This window comes from Medicago truncatula, chromosome 7 (genome assembly GCF_003473485.1).
Source record: "Medicago truncatula cultivar Jemalong A17 chromosome 7, MtrunA17r5.0-ANR, whole genome shotgun sequence".
Taxonomy (NCBI): Eukaryota; Viridiplantae; Streptophyta; class Magnoliopsida; order Fabales; family Fabaceae; genus Medicago; species Medicago truncatula.
Window position 1 is genome coordinate 29049424 of NC_053048.1, and position 22009 is coordinate 29071432.

General features: G+C 31.9%; 2 protein-coding genes across 2 annotated transcripts; one reads left to right on the forward strand and one right to left on the reverse strand.

Moving 5' to 3' along the window:
* Positions 1-13386: 13386 nt before the first annotated feature.
* On the forward strand, positions 13387-17198 carry LOC25498503 (laccase-17). The gene is made up of 6 exons (XM_013593428.3): positions 13387-13504; positions 13609-13760; positions 14131-14375; positions 14612-14740; positions 15198-16160; positions 16723-17198. Exons 1-6 carry the CDS (start codon positions 13388-13390, stop codon positions 16851-16853), a joined length of 1737 nt encoding a protein of 578 aa, XP_013448882.1. The 5' UTR covers position 13387; the 3' UTR covers positions 16854-17198.
* A 2502-nt stretch (positions 17199-19700) lies between these two features.
* Positions 19701-21973, reverse strand: LOC25498504 (protein FAR-RED ELONGATED HYPOCOTYL 1). Its single transcript, XM_013593429.3, has 3 exons — positions 21713-21973; positions 20224-20741; positions 19701-20089 (listed from the first exon to the last, which is right to left on the reverse strand). Exons 1-3 carry the CDS (start codon positions 21754-21756, stop codon positions 20010-20012), a joined length of 642 nt encoding a protein of 213 aa, XP_013448883.1. The 5' UTR covers positions 21757-21973; the 3' UTR covers positions 19701-20009.
* Positions 21974-22009: the final 36 nt, after the last annotated feature.

The window sequence follows — 22009 nt, forward strand, 5'->3', positions numbered from 1 at the left end:
TGCTTTTAGATTAGTTTTAGAATTGACATAGGTTGAATCCATACAAATAAGATATGGTGATGATTCATCATGGAGAGAGGCGTTGACATTTTGAAAACATTTGTAGTACATGACCTGTTTTCTTTTAAATGTTTATATTGTCTTGTTATGTGATGGGATTGATGCATCACAATGTGACAAAAGTTACTTGACAACACCATTTCAACTAAAAATAGAGTCAACCTTAAAGAATTATTATTTAGATTTTTTAAGATGCTCTTTGACCCTTGTAACTTATTTTAAGTAGAAAAAATTATAAGGGTAGTTGAGTTTTAGCATTATTTGCTACTATAGATTAAACGGTAGGTTACTTACTAAAGTAGCATTCTCCCTATGAAAAGTAATATTAAGGAAGCTACTAGAGCTAATTTGTCCTATAATCAAAATCAAAATCATAGAGTTTTAATTCTACTAAGATTTTATTAGAAACATAGCATTTAATATAGATAACATGCTTTTTTCCATTTAGTATTCACAAGATGTAGGGTTTGAAAGCTACTTGATACAATGTTTAGTGCATCCTAGTTGTTAAAGTAGTTTTAGTAAGTAGGATAATTAGAAGAACATTAGTAGCAAAACTTTATGTAAAGATTATGAGTGATGAATTTTTTTGCAGCAACTCTTGGACCCATTGTGAAATATGAACACACTAGTGGTAGAGAAATTTGGCATTAATTATTATGCTTTGTTTCATATACAAATACAAATGTTTGGCAAAACCGAGCACATTCCTAAACAATATCTTAGAAAGCCTATTGGTCTTGAAATCATAGCTTAGAATTTTGGTTGGCATTCTTTCACAAGCAACATGAAATAATGGACCCAAGTTGTAAAGGAAACTAGTGACTTCAGTGGCAGAGGAATGATGATCTTACACCAGAATTCCTACAAATTGATAAAAATCGGACGATAAAAAATGATCATCGATGTGCCAAATGTGTGAATGCGTGACAACTTGACTGTTGGGGAGCCAAATCCAAATTTTTGAGACATTCACAAGTGAGTTGTTAATGTGTCTTAGGTAAAAATTGTAAAACAAAATCATATTTCAAAGAATCTATAAAATTTGGTCTCATATCTTCATCGTTGTTTATCCACAACTAATCTATTTTAAAGAATCTATTAAAGATAGAGGAGTGATATTTGTACAACTAATATTAGACAACTTTGGTGACAACCACTTTTCTTCTTTTGTGATTGGACAAAAACAATGGAGAGAGAAAGAAGAAGAGAGATAATAAAAGCACATGTGAGTATGAGAGAGGGGGTTGTTTCAAAAGTTGTCAAAAAATGGTTGTACAAATATCATCGTTGTTTATCGACAACTAATCTATTTCAAAGAATCTATTGAAGATATAAAGTAAACTCTCTCGGTCTCATCCCAACTATGTTTTTTTGTATGCATAAAAGTCAAATTCAAACGGTCTCATCCCAACGAGGTTATTTTGTCAAAAAAATTTAAATGGTTAAACTGCACTTTTCAAAATGTTGCGATTTTGGCCCTCTATTAAACAAATGAAAATTTTGCTCACTATCTTTAAGGAAATATGCTCTTTTGACCCTCTAACTTTATAAAATATGCTCTTTTGTTCCTCTATCTTCAGGAAAATAAGCTCTTTTGACTCTTTATCTTTACAAAAAATTGCAATTTTGGCCCTCAGTTTTAGGATACGTGGCATCTTCTTAGTGGTTTTGCAACGTTTTGTAAAATTAAGGGGAAATTTTTATATTTTTTTTAATAAAGAATAAAAATCGCAACATTTAGAAACTTAGAGAACGAAAAATGCAATTTAGTGAAAGTTAAATTAAACTTCTGACAACTTATTTAAGGTCTTTAAATTTACTACCAATTAATCAACCATATATTTACCAAATTCTATCACTCTAAAGTTAATATGAGGGATTTGTGGTGAATTTGAACAGGTATACTTTTTCATGATAAAATAAAATCAACAGTTGTGAAAAAACAAATAAAACAAAGTTATTATTCGGAGGAACAATGTTGCTGATTTTCCTCCCCAGAAAGAGACAACAAAGATCTACTCCTCCTGCAACATTTTCATCTCTAGAAGGTACACAAGAATCATGATTTCTTTATCTCAATGGGCTGTTGGATTACTTGGAAGTTAGGGAAGTATTTGTTCTTATGTGGCTTTGACTTATTGAAACCAAACAAAACCATAATAATAGAGAGCATATTCCACAAAATTATCGTATATTTATATTGTTTTATTTTAAAAGTCAACCACTATATTGTGATTTGTGAGAAATCACATGAATGCAGAACGTGGGAAGTTTTGAGCCCAATGGCAACAGCGGTAGGATAATTGCTCTTCTCCCATCACATTTTACTCACTCCAAACTAAACTTTCGAAAATATCTTTTGGTGACTTAAGTCATGCAGATGTTAAACGTTGCATGACTTAACTCACGTTGCGTGAGTTAAGTCACGATGAATCACGTTCTGAACACCAACGTGAGTTAACTTATGCTGGTTTTGAGTCGACTGATTATTGAGTCTAGCGGTAGATCCAATTGAACGTTTCCCATCAGCCCAATAATTTGAAAGTGATGGTGCAATTGTTAACTACTTTGATTAGGGAGTGTTAGCACTGATTGGGTGTGTTTGATTTGGAAGAGAAGGTTTGAAGTGTGAAGTAAGTAAAAGAGAGTGTGAGAAGAGATAAAAAAAAGTGAAAAGTAGAGTAGATTTGTTTGAAATTGTCGTTTTTCGTCCTTCCATGCCAATTTTTTATGAATCAACAACATTAAAAAGTGATTAGTAATTGTAGGATTTGTTTGAAAATGAGCTAAGGAACCAAATTAAATGGTCTATCGACGCATCTTGTTTCTCGTTTGTCTTTTATTCACATGTAATTAATCATTAATATATAAAAGATTACAAATTGTTTTTCTCTTAAAAAAATGATTAGTAATTGTATCTTCATGAGCTAGTTCAGTTGGTAGGGACATTGCATATTATATACAGAGGTCGGGGTTCGAACCCAGACACCCCACTTCTCCACGTTATAATGTGAGTTTTAGCCACTAGGCTACTTGACCAAAAAAAAAAAAAATTAGTAATTGTCAATTGATCGAAATGATTAATAATTATATTGATCAAAACTCAAGTGACCCATATTTATAAGAACAATTTGCATAATTAAGCTTTTTATTTTTCATTTGGTAGTGCATGCGGTGGCAGAGCTCTTAAGGAGCCCAAGGGAGGAGTGGAACACCCCCCCCCCCCCCCCCCCCCCCCAAAATTAAATTAAATTAAATTTATAGGAAGATATTAAAATACATCCCACATTTGTAGAAAATTATTAGACTCTCCCTCACTTCGCTCCCCCTAATTGTATAAAATTGTATATTACTTTTATGTTAGTATTTTTCGCTTCCTATAATATTTTAGGCAAGATCCACCGCTACATAGAGGAATGATAAAAAATAAAAAAAATTAAAAAAAAATAAAAAACCGCTTGAAAACTTACAAGCATATAAAGACGTCTTGGTTTCGGAATCTAGATAACTACAAAAGATATTCAACCTAATAATCTCGACTAAGAACCTGTTTCTCTTCATATTTTATTACTCCTTATTTCTTTAAGTAAGCAAGCTTTCTCTTAATTATTTTAGATTTTCTTCAATCCTCATTCTTGCACTATATCGAATGAGTAAGCTTGCTTTTGTATTCCAAGATTTTGCACTTTGATTATGATGAGAATGGGGTTTTATTCTGAGATGACGTCATGATCCTTCTTCTTTTACACCATTATCATTTCACAAAGTGAAATGGGTTAGTTGCACATCATCATTTACCCACGAACGAGTAGGGACCAACCTTATGATAAACAAATCATATCTATTGAATTGGATGCTTTATGGAACAAGAAGTGTTGGAAAAACTTTCTTTTCAACTTTTACTCTAACATTCCATTTTTATGAAATTCATATGGTTCCTCTACTTTGTGTGAAACTCGTTTTCAAAATGAGATACTCACATTTATTTTATATGATAACAGGGCTTTGGAGTAGGTTTTAGAATAAAAGTATTCTTAGCACTCTTTTATTTAATTTATATAGATTTAAGCATCAAAATAAAGTAATTTTTTTAAAAGAAAATCATAAAAAAATAAAATAAAATATTGTGGTGGCCGAGGTTTGAACTCCAAACTTCGTATATATTTATACATTGTTTCTATTAACTGAGTTAAGTTCACTAATATAAAACTACTAGAAAGAGATTCAATATGAATATTCAAAAAATAAAAGCTTCTAATGATAAATTGTGTCAGGAGTCAACTTTTAAAAAACATCACAAAGTTTACAAAATTGCGGGGTCTTTCCAAAGATGTAAGTTCCGGAATGAATATTCTTACCATAATTGTTTTTGGAAATAATCTTAAAAAATGTTTGAAAAAAGAAATTGTCTTTTTTTTTTTTTTTTTTACAGTAAATTATCGGTGGTATTTCACATGCGAAAGGTCAATCCTTTAATAGCAAGAAGCTTTCACTGTACTTGGTAACTTTGAACTTGGTCGATTGGTGTCTTGCCACACTTAAAAGCTTCTGAAATTTGATCCACATATTACTAAGTACGCTAAAACTGATGAATTCAAGGTGCTATGTCATTAAAATTTAAAAATCTAAAATATATATTGATTAATTCAATTACTCATGGCACTCCTATCATCATTGAGTTAATCCAAAGATTTAAAATTATTAATTAAAAATTAAAATATTCATATTCACTGGTATAGTGAAAATAATTGCTAATTGAGATGCATCGTTCCAAAGAAATGGAATTAAAGTTAAAAGAAAATTTACCAATGAAAGTAATTGCTAGTTCACTGAACAGAAATGAAAATCAAGTGAAAAGGTAAAACAAAATTTTATATATTGATTTTAGAGATGCAATAGTGAAATTAGTGATGAACGAGTGTGTCTTTGGAACATTTGATCTAATGAATGATATTAACTTTTCTATAGTGGAAGAGGATTGACCTTTTCCATGTGAAATGCCACCTAAATTGTCTTGTTGTGACACGCAAAATCCATCGCCAGAAGTTCTCGAAAAAAAAAACAAAACATTCATGATATCATTTCCTGGATCTCTCAAAAACGAATGTTCTTGTATCAGTATTGATACCATTAGTTTTGAAGTTGAAATGCTACAGTGTAATTGGGTTAAGAATATAACTGAATGTTTCCCGTTAGTCCAAGAACTTGGAGAAGTGACAATGGCACATGTAAAAATTTGTTCAGTTAAGTTGTTTTGAGAAGCTTTTACTTGTATCTCAAATTTATATGTTATATAAAAAAAAATGGTAAAACTTTTTTAATGTCTGGTATGATCTGAAAATACATGTAGAAAGCTTAAAAAAAGTGTGTTTGAATCTTTGTACAACTTCGCACGTTGACATAATTTGTTAATGATAGAAACTTCGGATTCCCAATATCCCTTATATTGATAGTCAACGATTGATGGTTACAACACCCTACCATTCGTAACAGTCATCCGAAAAATGTCCTTCAAAAATTATCTAACGAAGGTGTTGAAACTAAAAAAAAAAGTCCTTGAAGAGTTATCTCCCAAATGATTTTAGCATTTTTTTTAAGGGCATAGGAAGATTGGTGGGGGTGCGAGAAAAGCAATCATCCTTTCTAATATACATTCAGTACATTAACATAAGCCTCGTGATATTAACTTTCAAAGAGAGAAGTAATTACCGAAGAGACCCGCCACATTACTAAAAATTCAAACAAAACATTTATAGGAAGCTATAACCCGAAATGAATTGGGGCAATTTATCCCTAATGACAAAAACGATTCGATTTTAGAACGAAGGAGATAGATATCACATGTTGAATGAAATAGATGAAGTTTGATGTTCTTGAGATGAAAATGACAATTGATTGTAAAGAAAAAAAATCTTATCGATGAGACCTACATTACCCATTAATGAATTGGAGGTAATTTACCCTAATGACAATTACGATTCGATTCTGAAACATAGGAGATGGTGATCGCATCTTAAATAGAGAATATAAAGTTTGATGTCCTTGAAATAAAAATGGCAACTGATTGTGAAAATAAAGATAAAAAAAATAAAATAAAATAAAATAAAAAAAAGAGATTTTCTTTCATAGTGTTAAATTATCCTCAATTCATCAAGGACCAATACACCCACGAAAATAGATTCAAGATTTAGCATCAATTTTTGTAGTCATGAAAATTGAAAAAAGTATTGGGATTCAACCATTTTTTTTTATGAAATATACACTTCTACTATTAAATAGCAAGATTGTATTTTACCAAAAACATAGCAAGAGTGTCTAACAAAAACTACATGTTTGGCATGAATGCTCACAAAATTATGAACAAAATCTTAGACGGTGGAAGGATTCACCCATATCTTGCCTTTGCAATAATGATCATAAAATTTAAATTTATAACAAAATACTAAACATGCTATATGCATCTTTGGATTCTTCTTTTTTCACGAGGTCTATGACCCTAATTTTAATACCATGTAAAACTTAGAAACTCATATGCTTCATGAGTGCCAAGAAGGAAACAAACACCTGGAGTGGGTAAGCTCAGCTGAACTCATGGGCAATACATGTTGGAATTAAAAGCTTTCTCTTTATCTTCTCATAATTTCAAATATTATTTGAATGAAAATGTCTATTTGATTTTGTGGATATAAACATTGATTTTGGTTAAAATTAATAAATGTAAACGAACGTTTGTGTAATTATGTTTGCGTAAAATATAGGTTGTTGAATAATAAAATTAAGAATGTGTTTGGTTCCATGGAATGTTGCTAGCTCTCGCAACTTATAGTTGATTCTGTACTAATTTTAGGTATTCCATTTCATTAGCTACGTTAAGGTTTCACCAACTTCGCGTCGGATTTGCTCCAGTTAAATCTTGGTAAAGCATACCAACAGTTGGTTGAACTTCATGTGTTACCACAACCACATCAAACGTTTCACATCCAAGTTGAAGTTTGGTTTTGTAGCTTTTATGAAATTGCGACGAACAATTGGTTGAACCTCATGTTTTGCCAAAATCACAACAAGCTTGCTGCGTCTAGGTAGAAGTTTGGTTTTGTAGCTTTTAAGAAATCGCAACAAAAGCAAGGGCGGACATGTGTTTGGAAATGCGGGCGCGCAACAAAACATACACCAAGATAAATTATCGGGTTTGGAGGTAAATATAATCCTTAAAGTTAAAATCAATTTCAAAAAACAAGAAAAAAAAAATACTAAAAGCAACTAAATATATGAAAGTGAATTTATATTTTTAAAAGCACTTTTATAAGTCAATCAGCCATGAAGATTTCTTTCATAATGTTTTGCAACGAGAATTCGATGGCTCCTAGCTACTTACTTTTGATGCAAGAAGTTTGTTTCAATTAGTTGAACCATCAACTTTTATACAATTATTGGGTCATGAGAAGATGCTCAAGTATCATCACATTGATCTAAGAACATCCTACAAAGAGAGTTTAAAAAACCATATTTTTATCCCAAACCTAAAGACGTATGTGCTTGGATACACGTTTGCAAAATCACGGCAAATAACTATATTAACTCAGAAACAACAATCAATCACTTCGCATTTTGACATCAAAAGACCTTAGTCATGTGGAATCGATGAAAATAATTCAAACCGAACATATATTTGGTGTATAAGTCATCTCACTTTATACTCAAAGTCTAATTTTTCATCCATCCGGTTTAAGAGTTCTAACTCACATTTACTTACTATACCTACACTTTTTCACTCATGTAGCTCTCTGTTTCTTCAATCAAAATAATGCAGAGATATGAGAATTTTCCAGCTGAAAAATCCACTAACTTCAGCTCGCATTTTCATGCCTTCAACAAGCACAAAGCAATGACTTGTATAACCCTCTAAAAATCAAAAACTATATTTCTTAATAGCTTTTACATTACATATAACTAAGTTAAAAAATACAAACAAAGAAACATTAAAAAATCAAAACACACAAACATTTCATTAAAAAAATTCAAGGAGAGTTCACATTGACACAAATCATATATGTATATATATGATAAATGTAATCACTTATCATTTTCTGTGTAACAAATTACATAAACCATCATAAAAAAAACTACAAACCTCTACCCATAACACCATACACAATTATTCTTATATATAATAATTAAATTAAATCTATAAAACAAGCAATTAAACAAACACTCTCCACTACTCCTAAATAGAAAGGACCAATATGAAACAAAACAAGAAAAAGGTTGAAACTTTTCAGGCACAAGCTTCTTTTCTGGCTACATAAACAAACAAGGAATCAAGATCAGGTGGTTGGAAGTACCCTTCCTTTGGTGGAGGTCGTCTCATTCCGACAACCGGCTTCTTCCTCGGCGGCGGTGGTGGACAAATGAAAACCGCTGGAATTTGATTCTGCAACAATCTTGGTGTTCTACACTCATCTTCCATGGCACCAAACTCAACAAATTCACAATTCAACTATATTTTCAGTAACCCTTTTGCCCCTTCTCTCCAAAATCACAATAAAAATGTGAACTTTACACTTTCAACTTTTCAAGGTTTAGACATTGAATTGAAAGTGTTTTTTCATGAGAAGGGTATATATAATAAGAAAAAAATAAATAACTAATGTAAATAAGAATATGGATTATTTATTTAATTTTAAATATTAAAATTGGAGGGAAAAGAGTGAAATGGGTGACAGCTAAGCAATCAAAAAACAAGGTGACACGTGGCGTTTAATAAGTGGATGACAGTGTACAACGTAGGACACGTTTCGCCGCGTTTTTTTCATGTGAATTCAAATTGGGCGGCGCAATGGAAATGAGTCGGTGTTTGCGCGGGAAAAGGAAAATTTTTGTGTTTGGATTTGGAAATTTGAAAGTGTTGAGATTCACTGTTGGATGAAGTGGGACCCATTGGGAATGGACGGTGGGATTTGTAAGTGGGGTCCATGAGGGTATGGGTTATTTTTGTTGGGTAGTGGTGATATTGATGAATTTTTAATGGGTTCATTGGATTCGATCTGACAAGAATAAAGAAAGAAGTGAAGAGTTACGTGGCCCAATGTTGTTGATTAATCACATCTGTCAAGTCATCAATTAGTTTACATTGTTGAAGACAAATATAAGGTCAAGTTTGGATTGATGCATGGTACATTTTAAGATTTACTCATGTCATTTTAATTACTCCCTCCATTCCACTTTTGTCATTTTTAACAAAATTTGTTTGTTTTAAATTAAAGAAATGATATTGTACAATAACTTTGTGATTATTTTTCTTTGGTTTTTGTGTTAATATTTTTTTCTTTGTAAAATTATGATTGTTTCAAAAGTTATCAATCAAATAATATAACTCTTTAAATTATATGTCACTTTACAATATAAAAGAATCACTAATAATTTTTCTATAATGTCACTACTATTTACTACTCTCTCCGTTTCAAAATGAGTGTCACTTTAGCCAAAAGAATTTGTTTCAAAATGAATGTCACTTTACATTTTCAATACAACTTTAATTTTTTTCTTTCAACTTTAACCTCTCCAGTTTAGTAAAAGTGATATGTCTAATATTTATTTCATTAGATTTCTTAATCTGTATACAATTGCTAAAGCGACACTCATTTTGAAACGAAGGAAGTATTACTTTATCTTTTTTCAATTATTTTAATTTATGTTTTCCTTATCATCAATGAATGATATTTTTTCAAATCAACTCATAATTTCTCTTTTCTATACGACATTAATCACATTTCTTAATCCTTGTGCATTTGCTGGAATGACATATAAAGTAGAGTCAATGGAGTAGTTTGAATGAAAAGATTAAGAGTTGATGAACTAAAAGTCTTGAATTCAAGTTCTAGTATGAAAAAAATTTAAGAGTAATTATATTTTCACACCCTTTTCTTTCATGTCTCGATAGTCGTCTCTTATTTACAACATCTCTGAAAATGTTGTTGTTGTTGTGTTTTGAAGAAGGATGTGATGCAAAGAGAACATATGCGGATGAGAGGGGATGAGGACGGCAGTGGCAGTGGTGGTGGAGACAACGAGACGAGAGGGTGAGAGATGACAAAAGTTGTGGTGGTCATGGTGGTTAGATATGAGGATTGGGACGGTGGCGACAATGGTGGTGACGACAAGAAAAAGCGTAAGAGATGGCGATGGTGGTGGTTAGATCTGAGGCAGACAGTGGTGATTGTGGTGAGATTTGAGGTTGAGGATGGGCGACGACAGCGGTGGGTGGGGCCGGTGAGAGATTAGAAAGAGATAAAAAAAGGTGAGGAAGTTGCTGAGTGTGTTGGACAAAATTATCCCTCGTTTTCTTCCAATGGACAAAATTGCCCCTTTGAAATTAATTAAAAAAGGCACATGGAATGGTGTAGAATGGGGTACGACATATGAGGAATTCTATGTATCACTACTAAAAAAATTAACATAACAGTGTCAACATTTTTTTAGGGGAGCAATATGAACATTTGTCATTAAAAAAACAACTACATAAATAAATGTAATGTTGTAAATTTTAGTCTTAAATTTTATCATATCTTCATTGTATATCGTTCTTTTTGTAAAAACAATGTATTTTTTTCTTTGGTTAAAAAGATAATTTGCATTTGTTTTTTTTTTTTTTTGAGGAATAATTTGCATTTGTTGGTGGCTCATAAAATAAAAGTTTAGAGAAAAATAGACATAATTTAAACTATTCGACCCACCTTTTTAAGAAAACGAACAAATTACCAAATATCCTAGAAGTTGAGTCTCTCAATTTTTCAATCTTAACGGTTAACACCTTAACCAATTTTCCAAATATAACTTAGATGATAGATCAAGTTAAGGTGTGTTTGGAGTTTTGAAAAAGTAACGTATGACCTGAACTAGTACCTTTGAAAAGGGCTTTTATTTTTCTTTTAAAAAAAAAAGGACTTTTAATTGATATATTGGACAAATCTCCGTACACAGTAGTGCACAGTTCTAAACTTTGTATTGTGTAATTCAAGAGTATGTTTGTGAATGAGTTTTTTGAGGGGAGTAAATAGGTCATTATTCTCCTAAAATTATAAGTTTTGTCAATTACTGAAATTAACAAAATTTTAATTACTCTTTGAAATTATACAACGTTAATCAATTTACTCCCTCCGTCAAATTTTTCTACTAGTGAACATGACGTTTTGCAAATACACCTCTGAAATTTTGCACTTTTGTGCAAAATGCTTCCGAACTTGAAAATTTATATATTTTTTTTGTGTAATGAGTACTTGAAAATTAGTCCACATCTAATTATGTACTAATCTTGTTCTTGTCTTGTGAAGGTGGTGCACACTTCTTAATTGTGACTTTGTTTCTCCTTATTGCTACTCATGCTAAGCCTAAGTCTGGTAAACTCAAAGTGATGAGTGTGAATTCTCTCAAGACCGTTGTAAAAATAACCATTATTGTCACTTTAAAAAATACACATTTTTCCCTTCCCCAATTTTTTTTTCTAAAAAAAAAAACTATGGGAAAATCAAATAGGTACAAGCCTATTTTGATGTATATATGCATGTAGTTTTTCAAACTCTAAAATTAATAGTTAGCTTTAATATTTAACTGTTAATTGTTTACCTTTAAGGGAAAAATAATATAAATATTTAAGTTCGTGGGACATTTTGCACATAAGTGTAAAACTTCAGGGAGTATATTTGCAAAACGTCATGTTCACTAATAGAAAAATTTGACGGAGGGGTAAATTGATTAACGTTGTGAAGTTTCAGGGGGATAATTGAAGTTTTCACTACTAGAAAATAGACATTTCACAACAGGACTTTCACATCAGTGGACAAAATAGCTGAAGGGAATTATAGCACGGTGGCATTTTTGAAATTTTATTGAAGTTTGATTTATTTTTCCCATCAATGGACACAAGTAGCCGAGGGGAAAACTAAATAACCAATAACATTTCCCATCGGTGGATTTTTGAAGTGAGGGCAAAACAAAAGCGGTGGCAATTTCGCAATTTTAACTAAACTTCTCTTAACCAATAGAAAACACGTTTCTTGTAAATCAAACTTACAATTTCAGGGAGGGTAATTGCCTATTTACTCTTTTGGAGGGCTTTTGTTGGACAAATTTTAGAAGGCTAAATTTATTTTTGATAATTGTTAATCACACTTAATTGATTTTTAAAAAATATTTTATAATGTCCATAGTTCAAAAAAGAAAATTAAATTTTTTCCTCATAGACCTTCCATCACAACATATTCTTGTTTGACATCCGAAGCCGTGTAAGAATAGTTCAACTGGTATAAATTTAAAGAATAAAAAATTGAAGATCATACGTTTAATTTTGAATGAATGAGTAAATATTAATTAGTATAAGAATACTACAACCTATATGTTCAATTTGATTGTGTTGATCCTTGTTTTAGCAATTGAATGAAGTGTATTGTGTCTATGCCACTGTATATAAGTTTAGTTAAGAAAATATATTTGCCAATATTCACGAAAATTAGTCATGTCCATGAAAAAGTAGATCTTGAGAGACCATTGTCACCTATATAAGTTGGTCATTGTTCCCCTTGCCTCAACTTAGATTGATCAAAATTCCAAGTGACATGGAATACTTGTGTTCTAAAATTAAGTAATGGAACAAATTTTTTTACTCAACTTGAACAAATTGACTTTATAGCTGTCCTCGTGAGCTTAGCTCAGTCAGTTTGAATAATGCATAATATATGCAAGGTTCAGAGTTTAAATCCTGGTCACTATCAAAAAAAAATTGACTATTTAGCTAAATAGAGGAAAAATTTAGAATACAAAGTGATCATATAGTATTGAAATTTGCTCTTTTCCTTTTCAAAATTACTCATTCCCTTCACTCAACGAGAGTTAATTCTCGCTCGACATTTTTTGTGTTAACTCACACTGACATTTTTAAGATCGATTCAATTACTTTTTAAGCCGGTTCAACCAATCTTAATAGTGCCAACATGAGTTAACTTACACTGAAAAATATCGAACGGGAGTTAACTCCCGCTGAGTTAAGGAAATGAGTAATTTTAAATGGGAGAATTAACAATTTTCTATAGTATTTGAAATAAATACTTAGAAACTCATATCCAATGATCAAAGGTCATTGTGATACTCAAATAAAGGCACTCAATTAACCTCACAAATATTACTTCATATCCACTCTAAAATTAAATCAGACCTACAACCATGTTCACCACACAATTTGTGACAAGACCACCACAAAAATTAATCTGTCTGTCAATTTTCTTATATAAACATATGAGTTCACTTGTCCTAACCACAACTAAGACAACAAATGGAATTGACCAAATTTCGTTCATTTCATTCATTCAAAGTTTTTTTGTTTGGTTTATGTGTTATAATATTGTTTCCCGAGCTTGTAGTGTGCAGAACAAGGCACTATACATTTAATGTACAATATAACTTAACTCATGCATGCAATATTAAGTTTACTTCTATTCTCTGATTGCATTTTTATCTAATATTTATACTTTGCATTTTTTTTTCATGTACAAGATTGAGTACAAGAATGTTACAAGATTGTGCCACACAAGAACCATTCTTAGTGTTAATGGAAAATTCCCTGGACCTCGTTTAGTGGCAAGAGAAGGTGATAGAGTTTTGGTCAAGGTGGTTAATCATATCTCAAACAATGTAACCATTCATTGGTATGTATATATGCATGTACTTAGTTTTATATTGCAGTTCCAGAGTCATAATATAAAAGATTTTGAAGTCTCGAGAACATAAACTTTGACTACATCGGTCGCACTTTTCCATATTTTACTACAATATAAAGGTTTGCAGCATAACCGCAACCATAATTTTTTTCATTTTGTTATAAATTGTGGTTCAGTTATGCTGCAAACTTTGATATTGCAGCCAAATGTGACCGATGCAAACACAGTTGTTGTCAGAGACCTCTAAATCTTTTATATTGCAGCTGCAATTGTGGTTGCGGACCGTAATTTAAAGCAGTAACCTAATATTCTAGATTATTGTAGAATTTTAATATGCTATGATCTTTGATTTTTGCAGGCATGGAATAAGGCAGAAAACAACAGGATGGTCTGATGGACCAGCATATGTAACACAATGTCCAATTCAAACAAATCAAACATACACATACAACTTCACCATTACTGGACAAAGAGGAACCCTATTTTGGCATGCTCACATATCATGGCTAAGAGCAACCCTTTATGGACCTATCATCATCCTTCCTAAGCACAATGAATCTTATCCTTTTCAGAAACCTCATAAAGAAATCCCCATTCTTTTTGGTATAATTAATAGCTAGAGTCTTCGGTTTTAAATTACGATTGCAGCCGCAGTCTCGGTCACACTAGGAACCTCAATGAAGCCAGAAATGTGGTTACAATGCCGTTGCAGAGACCACTAAAACCTTTATATTGTGGCCTTAATTGCGGTAGTGGACCGTAATTTAGAACCATGTTCATGCAACTCTTATGACAAATACTTATATAGTAATGTAACTTTTATTGTTGTGGGATTTCAGGAGAATGGTTTAATGTTGACCCAGAAGCAGTTATAAATCAAGCATTGCAGACAGGAGGGGGACCAAATGTTTCAGATGCATACACCATCAATGGCCTTCCGGGACCATTCTACAATTGTTCCTCTAAAGGTATGAAAACAAGCATGTTTTAAACATTGCCCAAAATAATCGCTCATTTTATCTTTAGAGGCTATGATGTGACATGTTAACTGGACATGTCACATTGCACGTTGATCTCACATCAATGTCAGTTTACTAGAACTAAATTTTCATTTGAAGTTTAGGTCATCACGAGACAATTTTTTAGTAATTGTTATATAATTTCATTTCGAAACATGTTATAGGTCACATATTTACCATTTGAAAAATTTAGAAGCTAAGATGTGAAAATTACTAGACTATGAAGCATGGACACTCCTCGACACGACACCGACACATATAATTACACTGAATTATGTGATTTTCTCAAATAATTTACGGTGTCGGCGTGTCAGTGCCTGTGTCGTGTTAGGTGCCCGTGTCCGTATCCGTCCTTCATAGATGATAAGTCACTAATTTCTTTTTCTTGTATTCATGATTTTTGTAGATACATTCAAACTAAAGGTGAAGCCAAACAAGACATATCTACTAAGGATAATCAATGCAGCACTCAATGAAGAACTCTTCTTTAGCATTGCAAATCACACCTTAATAGTTGTTGAAGCTGATGCTAGATACACCAAACCATTCAACACAAACACACTTCTCATAACACCAGGACAAACCACAAATGTTCTTCTCAAAACCAAACCAGATTTCCCTAACACCAATTTCCTCATGATTGCTAGACCTTATATCACAGGTCTTGGTACATTTGACAATTCTACCCCTGCAGGTATCTTGCATTACAAGCAACACAACTCATCGATTAAAAATCTTCGATTTCTCAAACCAACACTTCCATCATTAAATGACACAAATTTTGTATCAAATTTCACAAAAAAATTCAGAAGTTTAGCTAATTCTAAATTCCCTATCAATGTACCAAAAAAAGTTGACAAAAAGTTTTTCTTCACTGTTGGATTAGGAACATTTCCTTGTCCAAAAAACTCAACATGTCAAGGTCCAAATAACAACACAAAATTTGCAGCCTCAGTGAACAATTTCTCATTTGTTCTTCCATCAGTTTCTATTATGCAAGCATACTATTTTGGAAAATCAAATTCAAATGGAGTGTATAAAACTGATTTTCCCGAAACACCATTGAACCCTTTCAATTACACCGGAACTTCGCCGAATAACACAATGGTTAACAATGATACAAAGTTGGTTGTGTTGAATTTTAATACTAGTGTTGAGTTGGTTTTGCAAGATACTAGTATTCTTGGTGCTGAGAGTCACCCTTTGCATCTTCATGGTTATGATTTTTTTGTTGTTGGACAAGGTTTTGGAAATTATGATGCTAATAAAGATCCTGCAAAATTTAATTTGGTTGATCCTGTTGAAAGGAACACTGTTGGTGTTCCTGCTGGTGGTTGGGTTGCCATTAGATTTTTTGCGGATAATCCAGGTTGGTATTTATGATGCATATCAATGAAATAATTTGTGATTGTATAATGAAATATTAATGTTACTTTTTTTATTATATCTTTGACTATTTGTTAGTTATTACTCTCTTTTCTTTCAGTTTTTTCATTTATCTTTTCCATATCACTTATTAAGGATAATTTTATAAAACAACTCATAATACATATTTCCCCCACAAAATTAATTACATTTCTTAATACTTGTGAACAGGGACGTTCCTTGGCAAGAGCAAGCGGCTCTATGGAACTAGGCCTCCAATTTATGGGGGCCTCAAATAATTGTAGGGATAGGGGTGTAATTGTTAGAATTACAACTGAGCCTCTAAATTGTCGGGAATGACCTTACGTGTGAAATGCCTAAAACATCATATAACATTATATAATATATCACAGGGAGTAGTAAATAAAAAGTTAGTAAATAACATTTGAAGGTCCTAATTAATAATCTTTTGGAATACTTGTGTACCTTAACAGAAGTAGTATGTCTTAGTCATTGTTGTTTAATGTTTATGTCACAATGACATGTGGAATTTTTGGTGAAAACAGGAGTATGGTTCATGCACTGTCACCTAGACATCCATACAAGTTGGGGATTGAGAATGGCATGGCTTGTATTAGATGGACCTGACTCCAACCAGAAGCTTCAACCACCACCTTCTGATCTTCCAAAATGTTGACTTTGACTCACCCTTTTGTCTCCACATTCATTGAGGCCCTATACTTCATTTTCTCAATCATTCTCAAATGTTAATTAATTTTGTTCCTTTAATTCACTTCAATATGAAGGAAAAAAAATTGAAATTTTTTTGATGTGTTCAATAAGTTGTGACAATTGTGTTGTGTCACAACAAGATTTGTTCTTGTAAAATAGTGTCTTTGTCTTGAGTCTTGTTGCTGTCATGTTTGGTTTGGTTTGATTAGGTTAAAGAGAGATGAGAAGTTCAAGAGTAATAGTCATAAGAGGGTTTGCATTCTTGATTTAATTAATTTGATCATAATTAGTATTTGATTAGTTCCCTTCATTTGGTCTATTTTGCTTCTATTCAAAGTCTTAAGCCACCTATTTGTAGTAATAAATGATCATTTCTTCAAGTTTGAACTAGTTACTTCGTGTTTGAACTAGTTAAAATTGTAACCAAAAAAAAGAATTATTAAAATGAAAGGTTACCACCTTTTTGAATGATTACGTCCATTCTCTTGTTTCTCTCATTAATTGAAGGGAAAATAGGTAGTACTTTGGACTCAATTATAAGTAAAATAAAAGTGTTTACATTTGTTGTAATCAATGTAAGAAAAAATATAAACAAATTTATTCACATTTAACGTTATTATTTAAAAAATGCCTTAAATTAATTCTTTATTTTGTGAGGAGATGATCACTATGATCAGAGGCAAGTTATTATATGTATTTCATTTTTTTCTTCATAAAATAAAGAAAATTAATTGCACTTAACTATCTTTGTTTTTCGGCTACAAATTGCACTTAACTATCTTCTGAGTATTTTTGTGAGAAATGATATTTGAACAACTAATTTTTAACAACTTTTGTGGCAACTATCTCTCTCAAACTCACATTCTCTTTTTATTTTCTCTCTATTGTTTTGGTTTTTGTGTCACTATCTAAATTTCATTTCTATGTAAATTTTAATTGTTCAAGAAGTTGTCCCAAATAAGAGTTGTTCAAATAACATTCCTCTATTTTTTGCTTACAATTAAATCTAAATGGAGTACATGATTATTTTCAAAGATTATATGATCACTATTGGATAGAATAGAATCATAATTTATAGGTATTTCTTCTATATTTTTGTTGCTAATTATTTTCAAATAATGAATAACTCCAAAGAAGTTGATTAGTGTGTACCCTAACCCTACTACTATTAACTTCAAAATGAAATTTGATTTATGAGATTAATACTTAAGAAAGCATAGTCTCAATTAATTATTTTCTTGACCAGGAGGAATTGCTTTCTAGAATCTATACTAATTATGGATTTATTAGTTTGTAAGAATTGTTTTATGACCTTTTAACAAATAAGATAGTGACATTTTGTTTTGGTTTAGAAAATATTGACAGTTTCAATTGAAACTTTTTTACATCTGTTATTCTTTTAACTAGATTGAAAAATCACATGTCCTTTTTTTTTTTTACTGATTCATGAGTGAATGAGGCATATACCCTAGAGCAAATATGAAGTCTAATGTGGACAGCCAAATATATGTTTAATTATTTTAAGTGATGCACAATTTTAATAAAACTAGATATAGCCATAAAAAGTAGATAGCTACTTTTTCACATAGATCCGGTGGAGGTGGAGCGCAATGGTGGAAGTTCAGGTGGTGGCCACTCAAACGAAAACAAATTTGTTGTGGGTGAGGTGTTGGTGGTCATTGGGGTACATGAGAGGACAATGATAACCTAGTAAGGTGATCATACACGAGACACGGAATATGCAGGACAAGCGTGTGCGTTCACTGCCACGAGAACCTTAGAGATCATTCATGTTTTTTGTGTAGCAACTGTAAGGTAGAAATCTCAAATTTATCAAATTGGATGAAAATATGAGAATGTGGAACAATATATAAATGTGAAGACTCGTAAGGCTAATGCCTTAAGATAATGAGCTCTCATATAGTTTTGGATTCGTAAATTATGATGACAATTATCTGATATTTAAATAGATGGAAGCAATAAATGGATTAAATTTGGAAGTTTATAACCAAAGTTTGATAATTGTTTAAATATAGTTAGTTGTGTACAAGCTTAGTCAGTACTATAACTTCATAAGTCATAAGGTTAGCTCATTTGTACTATCTTATCATTTGTATGTGAGTGTTAGAGAGTGCGCTAGAAAGAGAGTGTTTCTAACATTTCTCGACACAGAAACATACTCACCAAACGAAACCAGAAAAACAACCAGCAAACTTATGGTGAAACATCAAGAATTTACGCGCTTCAGTCTTAGAGACCTATCCGCAGGAGATAGAGAGATCGCGGAACAATTTCACAATGACAGGAACAATACAAGATCAAGCTCAATCACTCTAATTTTCTTTTCACAAAGTTGAGTTTATCTCACCCTTCACATTCTCCACATAGAGATATGCAATACAATTTATATAACCCCTTGAAACAAGCTGCAACTGAGAACAAAATAATGTAAAAACTTGTAACTAACTGCAACAAACTCTCAGAAGATGCAACATCTATATGTTTCAATTCTAGTTTATGTGATTGTATAAAAAGTTGCTCAAAATTCTAAATTAAATTCCAAATTTCAAAGAAGTTTGTTTATATCTTACTATAGACTCCAATTCATTTTAGTGCAGATACTCACAATTTTTACTTTAACATGATAATCTGAAAGATTATATACTACACAATAACCAAAAAAAATTTCAAATAATTTTCATTTATTCTTCTGCACATTGTCCACATTAAAATCTAGTAGAAGATAATTCGAGAAGTACAGCATCATCAAGGAAATTAATGCAGAAGGAAAATAATGCAGCAAACAGAGATGTGGGAAGGCCAGAAGAAGAAATCTTGAACTACCTTCTGAAAAGGTGAAAATCTTCATACAAGTAATATATACAACTTCCATTGTCAGAATCAGCGGTGTCAAATAGTGGCTATAGTTGCGCTATAGCGTATCAGATTTTGAACAAATTGTTATTGTTCTGCAACACACTAGTTTGTACAAAGTGTTGTTAAATAACAGCGTTATAGCACTGTAGTATAGCAGAATTTGAAGAAACCGCTATTTTCTGCATTCCACAATTGACAACACTGGTCAGAATTATATATAGATCTACCCCCTAAATAATTTCTGCTAGAGCATAAGTGCGGAAAAGTACTCCTCAAATTCTTGATCAATTGTCGGCGGCGGCGGCTTTGTACTTGATTCAGCTTCTGCATTTAAAACATTATCAAATGTGAGCCTAACATTTACTAACCGGAATTGTTTATCAAAGGCATGCAATTAACCAAGAAACTAATTTCACAAGTTCTAGCATGATCCTATCTCTCTCATATATAATGCATACCTTCGTTTAGTAACAATCGTCCAGATGAAAGGACATACTTGTCAGGATTCACGCCATTAGAAAAAAGAAAATCTTCAAATTCCTTATCTATAGATTGATCATCACCGCTGTCTTTAACATACTCTGCATATACCTGAAGATGCTCCTCCGGATTTTTGAATGCTTGTGAATCAAGATCATCATAGGATGAATATGTATTTGCACTATCTGCCTCAAGTTTGGCTTCTTCATTTATAGACATGGAAGTATCAGAGTCTTCAATAAAACTATTACTATCTTTGGCAGATTCGGGTTCGGATCTATCATCGAGGAACGCAACATCCATTCTGCTATTAACCGTGTGGTTGTTCGCACTACCAAAAATTGGACTTTCATCAGACATTGATGTATCTTCTGAAGAGAAACTCTCAACCCGGCATTTATGTTTTGGTCTAAGCATATCTAACTGAAAACCCTGTAATTTTCTTTTCTTGTTCCATTCAATAATGTTGATGTCATGCATTTCATCAACATGGAATCTGGAAACAGTTTTTGAAAAATGTCAGTTGAAAAGAAGAAAAAAGATAAATCATGACAATAATATAACAAATAATGGAATGAACATTTTACAACTTTCTCATCAGGGATTTGAACTTCGTCCCTTTAGGTTATAAAGTCAAACTCTTACCACGGAAGTGAGACCTCATAGACAAGATTTTTATTCAACTAACTTTTAACTCAGTTTAATCATGGAAGATCATTCCTTAACCTACAACTTTTCCTATGCTAAAATCAATTTATCAAGCGTGCGCTATGCATCGACAAACAAACAAAATAAGTGCACAACTGAGACAAGTCTTGCACGATGTTCAAACTTGTTTTCACCTTGATCAATAAGTGTTATTATTAGATCAAACGATATATGATGAGACATATTGATACAATGGTGAAAAACAAATCCGTGCATAATGCAAGAGTAATTTAATTGTGCACATTAGACAAAGCCAGTAAAACCCTATTAGCTTCTTTTGTGACTTATTGTGATCTGAAAACAAATAATAGCACCTCTAACTAGAAAAGTTCAATAAACTGAAAAAAATAAAATATGGTAATCTACAAACTTTCTTAGGAAGTAATCTAATTAGTGTGTCAAATGAAAAACTTAATCACTAATCATTTGAAGCATAAATGACAAACCAGAACATAAAGGTACCAAAAAAATGTGAATTTACAAGAGTCTCATATCAGACAAAAGATGGTATGAACATGTGTTTATGAGCCGTGACAATTCTCATCTCACAAGCCGGTTTTGTAGGGTTGTGTAGGATCCAACGATAGTTTCTAACATTTTCAAAATTCCACTACTATGAATTACAATACCAAATTGGATAAGATAAAGATAAACAATATCATCAAATCTATGACATATAATACAAGAAAAAGTAAAACAAACAGTGATTAAACACAGTAAAAAAACAAGAAAAATCTTGAACACCCCAGATGGAAAAACCTGTTAACTTGAGAAGGGATCTTTGTTCTTGCTTCAATCTCCATGAGTAAAACCAAGGACTGTGATGAAAAACCAAAACTAGACAAGGTTCTTGAGGTTGAGAGAAAGTGGAAAGGAAAAGTTACTTTAAGGATGCCATGCTGAGAATATCCGAGAATTTATCACCCACACTTTGCTCTGTCTTCTTGTTGTTTATTACCAAAATAGTGTCCATGGCGCGTGAGTTGCACATTTTTTAGGTTGGACTTTGGAGCAATTTCACGTGGGAAAGTATGGTTGAGGATAGGGTTTGATGGC